General features: G+C 41.9%; 1 protein-coding gene across 1 annotated transcript in view; it reads left to right on the plus strand.

Moving 5' to 3' along the window:
- Positions 1–10,166, plus strand: part of DCTN4 (dynactin subunit 4) — a 19,404-nt gene extending 9,238 nt beyond the window's left edge. The window contains exons 7-13 of the mRNA XM_075009742.1: positions 155–267; positions 1,420–1,529; positions 3,411–3,484; positions 4,395–4,449; positions 5,072–5,179; positions 5,920–6,017; positions 7,643–10,166. Of these exons, the coding sequence (XP_074865843.1) occupies positions 155–267; positions 1,420–1,529; positions 3,411–3,484; positions 4,395–4,449; positions 5,072–5,179; positions 5,920–6,017; positions 7,643–7,856 (772 nt within the window). The 3' untranslated portion in view covers positions 7,857–10,166. The remainder of the gene's footprint in view (positions 1–154; positions 268–1,419; positions 1,530–3,410; positions 3,485–4,394; positions 4,450–5,071; positions 5,180–5,919; positions 6,018–7,642) is intronic.
- Positions 10,167–11,364: the final 1,198 nt, after the last annotated feature.

Consider the following 11,364-nt stretch of genomic DNA (forward strand, 5'->3'; position numbering starts at 1 on the left):
TATGACGGCATGATTTAAGAGGGAGTTTCAGCTGCAGCGTTGGTTGGGTTTTTTTATGTGTATTCCGGCAGTTTATTATGGCATAATATTTTCAGTCATTGAATATATATGATGCTTGGTGACTCCCTAACTTGTCTTCACTTTTTCACTTCAGCCTGAAAGAAGGAGAGGACCAGAAGGAGATAAAGATTGAACCTGCTGATGCTGTTGAAGAAGTGGAACCCCTTCCTGAGGATTATTACACAAGGCCAATAAATCTAACAGAGGGTAATGGCGGAACATTCAATTTAATTTCATGTGGGAGCTCTTCACCAGCTAACTACCAAGAACAGCCTGGACTTTGTCCACATTAGGTGATCCTTAGGGGGTTTCTATTGTTTGCCTGGTTTTAAACATTGTATTGCTGGAGATGATACAGCAGTACAACTTAGCGAAAAATGATGGAATTTTTGGCTTTTTCAACTGCAAGTTTAATTGGTTGAGATCAGACTTTGTTGTCTCATAAGAGAAGTTGAAGTGAGAGTCTGAAAAGTCAGGACCATCCCCTTGCATGCTTGTGATTTCATTTTGTTAATGACTTTATTTGCTTTGGAAAACCATCAGCCTTTGGAGGAGCAAAAGATCTGACGTCCTTGTTAGTAATAACAGGAAATGAGGGAAATAGCTGTGCTGATAAGAAGTAGACTTGCACACTGATCTTTAAAGTAAAAATTTTGGCATCTGTTTGAAATCGTTCAGTTACGCTCTTGGGGATTCCACCTCAGTTGGGAAGTTTTTGAGGAACTGTCAAAGCAGAACAATCTAGATAGTCTCTTTTGAGTATTGATTCTGCTGTTTACACTGTGTGCCAGGTATCCCTCTCTCTTCTTTCAAACCCACAAAAGAAATCTTGAAGAAATCTGCACTGCTTTAAGAAGACACCTTTTATGTAATCTTTTACATGAGACTGAACTGGGCAAACTCCTTGGATCAGAGTCTACTTAGTCTTGTACACTGCACTGCTTAACTGCTTTGATAATGAAAAGGCTAAGAAAATTATATTTGCCCTGAGGGGAATACAATTCTTCAAGGTTGTAATCATGTGCTATTTCCTGTTCATGCATAATACATTTTGAATAATCACAAAGTGGCTTTAAAAGTCCCTAGCTTTATAGGAGGCTGTTATTGATATCATACCTGTGTCTTTAATGCCAGATCTTTGCTCTTTCTTCAAGTAATTTTACAGTCTTTGAATTCATGCACTAATGGAACCATTAATTTTTTTTGGTCAGGACGACTACTGAATTACTGGACGAGTGATGTAAATTTCTTAATGTAGCAAAAGTATGTGGTAATCTCAAACACGCTGCCTGATTTAGTATGTCTCTAGTTTATCAGCAGCTGAGAATTTGGATTTTTTGTTTTCATATGTGTGCACAGTGACTACCCTTCACCAACGTCTTCTGCAGCCTGACTTTCAGCCAATCTGTGCTTCTCAGCTCTACCCACGCCATAAGCACCTTCTGATCAAACGCTCACTACGCTGTCGGGTACGTAACAGGAGACAGAGAGTATAGTTCCCTATGGTTTGAAATCCTAAACTATGAGGACCCAGCTGGAAAATAACTCACAACTGTGTTTTGTCTCTGAAATTTCCAGTCTACAATAGTTAAAGGATCATGAATAAGAAAATGCCCAACAACCAACTAGATCAGGGCCTGGTGAAGCATACACCTGTGGGACAGCATGTGGCAAGGGCTGGAGACTGAGGGCCAGATTTCTGAGGGTGTTTAGGTGCATAAAAAATGCACTTAAAAATGCAGATAGGCACTTAATACCTGGTGATATCTTTCTTAGGCACCTCTGAAAATCCCACTAGGTATCACTTTGCATCTTTATGGGCTTAAATATCTTTGAAAATCTGGTCTTAAATGTTGTAAGTAGTTGTGTGATGGTATTGTAACCCTACTTGGGGGAATGCCTTATGTGGCTGGTCCTTTGTTTTTAAAAAACAAACATAGGCGCCAAATGGAATGTTAGTTAGCACTGAAACTGCAGAGTACCGATTCCTGTAGTACATGGACTGCAAGCGGCTATTTCAATGAATGTCCCACCAGAAAAGCAGAGGACTGAGCATGGGCTTCGAAACCTGGAAGCCTTGAATTCTTATATTGCTTCTGCTGATGAATCACTATATGACCTGGGCAACACACCTGCTTTTCCATCTGGCAAAGGGGAATAATCCTTAACTTCTAGAGGAGCTGAGGATTACTTAGTTAATATTTGGATGGTATTTTGAAGATGTAGAATGATATCCAAGTGCTACATATTATGAACAAGAGTACAATTCAATTTCCTTGGAAGAAAGGGATTGCAGTAATTCCGGTGCAGAGTTGTGATGAGGTTGTAGTCTCGCTCTGTGTAGTTCAGTGATATGCAGACTGAGGTTCTCAGGCTGCAAGCGGCTCTTTAATGAGTCTCCTGCAGCTCTTTGCAGAACGTGTTATTAAAACATGATGGCTGCGTCTGCACTAGCAAGTTCTTTTGAAAAACCTGGCCCTTTCCCAAAAGAACAAGCGGAGCGTCTACACACAAAATGTGCTCTTTTGATCCGACTTCCAAAGCAAATGGCTCTTCTTCCAGAAGCCCTCTTCTGCTCCCCGATCAGGAAGCTCTCTTTTGAGAAAAGGCTCATGTAAATGCTCCATAGGCCCTCTTTTCAAATGAGAAGTCTTCATGGCACCAGATTTTTTGACCCCTGGCCTGTTCTTTCGAAAGAGCCGGGGCTGTGTGGACACTATTGAAAGAGCAGATCCATCTTTCGATCCACTTTTCTGTGTGTGGACACCCTCTTTCAAAAGAAGCCTTTTTGGAAGGGATCTCCTGGAAGAACTTTTTTCGAAAAAGTGCTGTAGTGTAGATGTAGCCTCTGTTATTTAATTAAATTATTAACCTATCACGATGCTTTTATGATGTTATTATTTTATCAATTGTAATTGATTAATAGTACTTGTCCAGTTATTTTGCTGTGAGAATCATGTATTTACATAAACGAAATATTTCCCCTGTCATGCCGAGTGTGAATGTATAACGTGAGAGTAAATGAAACAATGATTTCACATGAGCGTGGGTCTTTTGGGTTATGCTATTTTGGCTCCTGAACCACTGAGGTCTGAGTCACTGGTGTAGTTGCTTCTCCATTACGTTTTTTCAAAGTGGGGAAGTGGGAGAGGGGAGAGAATACAAATTCTTAGGTTTTCAAGATAGCATCAGAAAGGGACCTTTTCAGTTCTTCAGAACTTCTGGTCTAGATTAGGCTGACAGAATTTGTAACTGGAATAGCCGAACAGTGGTGCTTGCAGTTCTTATTCTTTCTTGTGTGGTTGTACATGATGCTTATGATGTTTAAAATATCTTTTCATCTGTTTTAGAAATGTGAACATAATCTTAGTAAACCAGAATTTAATCCTACATCAATCAAATTCAAAATCCAGCTGGTTGCTGTGTGAGTATGGTGGGAATGGGGCAGGGTACAGGGGAGCAGTATCTTGCTTTGTATTGTATCTAGTTAAAACCCTGTCTTCTTTTGGGCCTAGCAATGATCTTGTCAAAAATTCAGAAATAACTAGGGGTATAAAAAGTAACACGGTAACTACCACTGACTGTGGGCACACAGGTGCTCATGCAGTGTTTCGCTGAGTAACCCAACCAAAAAAATCCTGTAAGTTTATCTAGCAGAAGATTGTTTGCAATAGTGGATAGATTGTTGCCAAAGATTTACATGCACCAGCTCTGAAAAACTGTGTCTTTTTAATTTAAAACTTAAGCAAACGTTGTGATCTTTCATGCTTCTGTATTGAGATGCCATCGAGGTAGCATCATGAAAGGAGCACAAAAGTGGTCAATGTTAACAGGTGTCAGGTAGAATCTGTTGTTTTCCGGGACAATTTCAGCACACTTAGGGTTTTTTTAAATTACCTGGAGGCTTCATATTACAAAGTTCTTCTCAATGCAGTATCAGGAGGGGCTTCCTTGGAACTTTAGTGTACAATATCTCTTTAAAGTATGTGATCTTAATGTTTGTTAATTCCCTTTCAAATGTTGTAGAACAATATTAAGTTAGTTCTTTGAAATTCCACTTCCCCAATCTAATCTAAAAAGTAAACAGAAATTCACTAAGAGTTTGAACAGTCTGAAAAACTCCACTCTGGTTTCTTTTAAAAAAAATTAAGTTGTAGTTGGTCATTGTTTAGAGAGCCCTGGATTTGTCTGTTCTGTATAATCTGTTCGATTGAAATGTACATTTTTAAACAAACTGAAGCCTATAGTCTAAACAAGTCAGATGAGTATCTTCTGCTGTAGATGGTCTCTGGACAGAGTGAGACGCAGCTCATGTTTGTGTCTTTCCTTTGCAGCAACTATATCCCGGAGGTCAGGATCATGTCTATTCCCAACCTTCGCTACATGAAGGTCAGTGCTCCTCTTTTGTGATTCCCTGAGAGTAGAAGCAGAGCGTGCACGTTGGTTCCCTGGTGTTTTAAAAGATTCTTTGGCAGGATGAGGGAATAGGCTTGCTGATGGCTTAAACTTCCTGTGTCATATAGCTAAATGGAATGGACTTAAATAGCAACTGGTGCCATCCAGAGAAGGCAGCATAACTAAGGGATGGTGAGATCTGCCACTGGTTTGCCTTATCTTGGTATGGGATTAGGATCTTTGCGCTGTGAATGACTGGACTGCTGTAGATTATGCTACTGGTGACTGTCACACATGTACCCATGTGTTGGGAATGAGAATTGGAGTAAATTCCTAGCATATATTTTCTCTCTGTAAGAATGTAAGAGGGAGGTGGAAGTGCCCTTCATAAGTAGCACGGCATAGCATCCTTTTTAGTGTACCTATGTCCCATGTGGATGGTGGACGGTGTAGGTCAGTGGAGCCTTCTGAAGAGCTTCATGGCATTAGTGTGAGGCAGTTTGGAACGCTACATTAGCCAGCCTGAGGTCTGCTCTGTAAAGCAGAACGCCAAAGGTCAAACCTGCTTTCTGAGGGTAATTCCTAAACTGCGTGCCCTGCCTGTGCGTCTCACCAGGAGAGCCAAGTTCTTCTGACTCTGACCAATCCAGTGGAAAACCTCACCCATGTCACCCTGATGGAGTGTGAGGAGGGAGACCCTGATGACATCAACAGTACTGCTAAGGTATTGTGCCTTTTTGCTGTACAATTTGAAGCTCAAAAACCTATCCCAGTGCACTGAGCTTTCATATGAGCGCACCCAACTGCTCGTAAGCTACAGGAGGAATCGAGCACATCAATCTGAGCCATATTTCACACTCCTTGTGGAACTCTTTGCCAGAGGATGCTGTGAAGGCCAGCACTTTAACAGGGTTCAAAAAAGAGCTAGAGCTAAATTCATGGAGGTTAGGTCCGTCAATGGCTATGAGCCAGGATGGGTACGAATGGTGTCCCTAGACTCTGTCAAAATCTGAGAATGGGTGACAGAGGAGGGATCACTTGATGATTACCTCTTCTGTTCATTCCCTCTTGGGCATCTGGCATTGGTCCTGGTTGAAGACAGGACACTGGGTTAGATGGAACATTGGGCTGACCCAGTGTGGCTGTTCTTATGTTCTCCTTTTTTGGGAGGTTCAGACTTTAAACCTGCTACATCAATATCACCATAGTACAATTTGAGAACAGTTATAAATCACCTTCAGTGTGTTTATTGTCAGCATCCATAACTCAGAAGAAGTACCTTTTGAAATCAAGGGAAAAGTGTGGTAGGGACCATTTGATGGGGAGGAAAACCAGAGGACTCTCTCCTGCCTTTGTGCTCCCTGTTGGCTTGACTAGCCTTCAGAAGGGAGTGCATATGTCTGATGCTGGGTGTGCAGTGATGGGATGTGTTTCAGTACTGCCCTTCTCCATATGATTTTGCAGGTGGTGGTTCCTCCCAAGGAGCTTATCCTAGCTGGCAAAGATGCTGCTGCAGAATATGATGAGTTGGCAGAACCTCAGGATTTTCAAGATGACCCTGAGTGAGTAGTCCATCTTTCATACGTATGGGATAACTTGACACATGGTACTTGCTTATATTTAACAACTTCCTCTTCATTTTCTTGTCAGCACATAGGCTTTTATCAGGCTTGAGGGATGTAGAGATTCTGTTTTTTCTGTCCACTTTAGGGCTTGTTCTGAAAACATTCAGTTCTCTGTAGGTTGTGTTTTGCCTTGTTAGTTTTCAGATTGAAAGCAGCTTTGCCAGGTGTCAGGTCTGCAGATCAGTGTTTCTCAACCAGAGGTATAAGTACCTTTGGGGGTGCTCTGAGCTCTTCCAGGGGGTACATCAACTTGCTTAGATATTTGCCTAGTTTTACAGCAGGCTACATAAAACACTAGTACGGTCAGTACAATGACTTGTTTCTATTGCCTCACCCACCTAATGGTGAAATATAAGTGCAATATTTCCATTCCAGTTAATTTACTTGATGATAAGGTGGTAGTGAATCAGTAAGTTTTCAGTAGTCGTCTTCTGTGATATTTTTAGGTGTGTTTGTAAGCAAATAGTTTTCAAGGGAGGTGTAAATTGGTGGTATGCAAAACAAATCAGACTCCTGAAAAGGATACAGTATGCTAACAGGTTGAATAGCACTGGTTCCAAGACCTCACATTACCTTAGGACCATATTTCTCAACCGGGGACGAGCGTGCCCTTGGGGTACGTGAGAGAAGTCTGGGGGTATTTATTTATTTGTTTCTGAAGGAGTGCTTTACAAAAGAACAAGTTGAGAAACACTGCTCTAGAGAAGCAGCAAGACGTACAGTGGCACCTTATAGATGAACAGATATTTTGGAGCATAAGCTTTCCTGCGCAAGACCCGCTTCATCAGATGCGTGAGTGGGGGTTTCCAGAGGAGGGTTTAAAGAGGGAACCTCAGTCAAGGGGAGTGCCAGAGTTGACAAGGTCTATTCACTCCCAGAGGCTGTGGCCTGTTATCAGCAGTTAATGTGGAGTTGTGAACATCAAGAGAGGAGAAATTAGGTCAGTTCAGTCAGGGAGGATGTGGCCCATTATAAGTAGCTAATGTGGAGGTGTGAACCTCAAGAGTGGCGAAACTGCTTTTGTAGTTGGCCGACCGCTCACAATCTCTGTTCAACCCTTGGTCGATGGTATCAAATTTGCAAAGGCGTTGCAGCTTCGCAGTTTCTCGTTGGAGGACAAACTCCCCACTCTTGATGTTCACACCTTCACTTTAGCTCCTGATAACGGGCCACGTCCTCCATGACTATGCAGACCTTGTCAACTCTAGCCTTCCCCTTGACCCCCTCTTTAAACCCTCCTCTGGAAACCCCCCACTCATGCCTCTGCCAAAGCGGGTCTTTGCCCACAGCAGTTTATGCTCCAAAATATCTGTTAGTCTACAAGGTGCCACAGGTCATCTTGTTACTTTTGATGATACAGACTAAGTCAGCTACCCCTCTGATACTTGCTCTAGAGAATCATGCTAACTTTTCGAATAGTGTTTATGACTAGTAACACTTGGAAAATGGTCTCCCTGCGAGTTAGTATTAGAATAATGCTGATATCTGTCCAGATCAGTCTCATTAAGAGTGGAGGTTGCTTGAGACTTAGTGGTTCTGACACTCAGCTTCTTTCTTTGCAGCATTGTAGCCTTTAGAAAGGCCAACAAGGTGGGAGTTTTCATCAAGGTCACTCCCCAGAAAGAAGAGAGTGAAGTAACCGTGAGCTTTAAGATGAAGCATGAGTTTAAAAACCTTGCTGCTCCCATCCGGCCCACAGAAGAGGGCGATCAGAGTTCTGAAGTCATCTGGCTCACCCATCATGTAGAGCTCAGCCTTGGCCCGCTGCTCCCTTAATGGCTTCCAACAGCTGGATCCCTAAAGGTCACCATGGGCTGGACTCTTGCCATGACAGAATGCGTCCTGTTGAAATGGTTTGGGAAACCTCCTTTGCAATGTGGGCACACACCACAGATTCCAGCCAAGAAAAGAGGAGGTGGTTGCAAAGGTGGAGGGAAGGGAAATGTGTTGTTTTGTTCTGCTCTCTGTAATGTCCACCGTGTGACTCTGTGGCTCTGTCACCACACCACATGCTTGTCCCACTGGCCACACAAAGCTCAGCACAGAGGAGGCCATCTCTAGACCAGAGTTAGCCCTAGCTGAAGTCATATTAGCATTGTCAGCAAAAATCTCCCAACCCCTTACAGTGATTTTTCCCCTTTTCCGTATCAGTCCCATCAAGCCAATATTAAATACTCAGCAAAACAAATCCTTTCTCTGGTCCTCAGAGCCAGCTGCTAATGAATAAACATTCCAGAGGCCCTGTTTCTTCTGTTACAATAGTCATCTATTACAGCAGCATGTTACATTCACATTTGCTTTGTCTCCTATTAGAATCTCATTAGTTTAAAATTTTCTTTGGCCTGAGGCACTCACAAGTGTTATTGTTTGGGTTTTTTTTTCCCTGTGTAGGAAAAAAGAATGCTTTGCTCTATACACCTTTTTTGGGAGAAAATGGATCTTAAAGATTTATTTGCCTCTTACATTGAAATACAGTATGATGGAGCTCTTGGGGGATTGGTTTATAATTTGTATCTAAAGGATCCAAAATGTCTGTTCATTTTAAACCTTTTTTTGTTGGAAAATGTAGGTTCTGATGCTTGGTAATCTAGGATTTGCGGGGACCCAGGGCCGGTGGGTCACTGAAGTGAAAATGTTGCCGCTTTCCTTTTTTGATTGAGGCTAAGACACTACTGAGGACAATTTTGCATTGTCATTTGTTTTTAATGGTGAAATCAACCAAAGGATGTGACAACTCAGATCATTTCAATGGACGCCCAACTTTAAAGGGTTCAGGAGTGTGTGTTGTGTGTTTACCATTGACTTGACAAAATAAAGCTGGGGGTTTCTTGAGCAGAAAAAAATTGTAAGGAAGAAAGGCTTATCCCAACCCTCCGCACCTGAGGAGTATATCCCTCGCATAGCATGTGCTATCATTAGGGTTATTTTGGCTACAAATCAGATCTAAAACCAGTTACAAACAGCATGTCTATGAATCTGGTTCTAATGTGCCACCGTTGTCACTACTTACAGTATTACAGTGCAGCCAACACAGGATTTCTCTTCCTACAGAGATTTGTTTTCAGTTGCTTTTAGTTAAAAGCAGTGGCCTTTATGAAGCATCTCCTCAACTGAGCAGCAAACACAAGCTAGAAAAATCTTAATTGCGGGGCTTTGACACACAAGCTGGTGATAACCAAGTGGCCTTAAAGCCCTTCCAGATGTGTTCTTTTTGGTTAAATAAGGAACGTGTACTATAGATGACTCTGCTGTTCTGTAGTGCAAAATGTGGGACACCAGGGAAAGGAGAAAAACACAAAGCTTTATGCTAGTGAAGTTTAATGTAATGACTAGATTGGGGTGCCTTGACATGCAGGAACTGCTACCCGTCAAATCCACCTGCCTCCTGTTTGACAACCTTTGGGAAGAAGCTGCACCCTTGTCTGCTAGTTTGTTCAGTGGGTATTGCAGCAGAGAGGGGTGTAATGTTTACAAATTTGCCTAGATGATACACAGATGTACAGCATGAGCTTAAGTGTAGCCAGTATTTATTCATAAATGTATAGTGTTAATAAGTGTCTGCTAGTGTCTTATGTAACCAGATAACAACACTGAAGCTTTGGCTGCATTTTCTTCAGGAGCCAAAGTGACTAGCAAGTTACCAACACTAACAAAGCCCTCTTTTCCAAGCTAATTTTTGGCTGGCTGATCTTTTCAAATGGAGTTGTGAAAACTGGTTCGTGTGTAGCTGAGTTTAGAGTTGGTTTGTTGCTCTACTGAACTAGACAAGAAAGGCTCTTTAGCACCTAGTTAGTGCCACCGGAAAATCAGATACACTTTGGTGCGTGCAAAAATGAAGGTCACTTTGGCTTTGAATGGCTTAACTAGTCCAGTGAATTTCTTTTCCTTTTGAAAGCTTGTAGGAAATAGGAATAACTTTAGCTGTTTTCCATGGATATTTCTGCAAAAACATCTCACTTGTTCCCTTGGAGAACAATGAAGCATTCTGCCTTTGTCACTGTTAACTCCATTAATGACAGATTATTGTGTTGCCTTATAGCTTAATTTATGTAGTGAACTTGAAATAAATAAAGCAGATAAAGCTGGCTTTTTTATCTTGTGCAATAATAATACTTAATGTCCCGTGTGAATATTAATGTTCAATGTATGCATGAGGTAGAGATTATTCCCTTCATCAGTTACATGGGGGCTACATCTCTACCACTGGGGTTGAGTGATGTTTCAAAAGCTGTGAAAGTGTCAACAGGAGCTGGAACGAAGTGCTTGTGACTGCATACCCCGTGCTTGGTACTGGATTATGCTGTCACTCTGCTGTTTGTAATGGAGTTCAGTATTTTTTCAAATGAGCTACAGATTGAACCTCTCTAATACAGCACCTTCAGGGCCCCACTGGTGCTTGACGAGAGAATTTGCCAGACCATGGGAGGGCAATGTTGTCTAGCAGCATTACCAACACTTCCACTGCTAACTGTGCTCTTAGAAGACATTTAGAGGTAAATTACAGCAAAATAATAGCACAGAACATTGAGAGCCAGGACTGGGGCCTGTAAACAAACCTTACGGGACCACAGGAAACTTGGCCACACCCATGATAAGGGGTCATCTGGCTAAGATCATACGGGATCATGGATGTTGGCAGATGAGAGTTATGGGTTAGAGAGGTACAACTTGTATTTGCAGACCAGTTTAAACTGGTGTCAAATTGGTGTCCAACCAGTAGCCACTAGCCACATGAGGCAATCTCAAAAATCATTGCATTAAAAAAATGTGATTATTTCTGTTGTTTAAAACCAATATTGAAGCACTGTTAGAGTGTTTCACAACTAATTTCCATTTTCAGAGTAATGTGGCTAGTTTGCTATAGCAGTGGCTACTGGTTGGACTCCATTTACTGTCCCACTCTGTTTGCACCTCTACACTATCCATGAAACATTCATATCTCTCACGGATCTTAGCCATTAAATTCATAGAGCTATCAACTGAAAATAGGATTTATTAGATGTTGAGTCAAATGGGGTTAAAAATGTCTGCAGCTTTAGAATGAGCTGGCCATGCACATGCCATCCAATGGATGGCGAGAGGACACCAGCATTAAGTTCCTATGGGCCTGTCGTTTGATCAAAACGGTAAAGATCAAGAGATCATTTAGAAGCAAGTCTGTGATGGACAAAAGCAGAGTTAAGCTGGTTCCCTCAGTCGCTCTTTTCAAAATGTGCCTTAAAATTTCTTACCTCAGTAGAATTCTGCTAAAGCTAAGGGCATCAAGACATACCTGTTTAACAGA

Source organism: Carettochelys insculpta, chromosome 15 (assembly GCF_033958435.1).
Source record: "Carettochelys insculpta isolate YL-2023 chromosome 15, ASM3395843v1, whole genome shotgun sequence".
Lineage (NCBI taxonomy): Eukaryota > Metazoa > Chordata > Testudines > Carettochelyidae > Carettochelys > Carettochelys insculpta.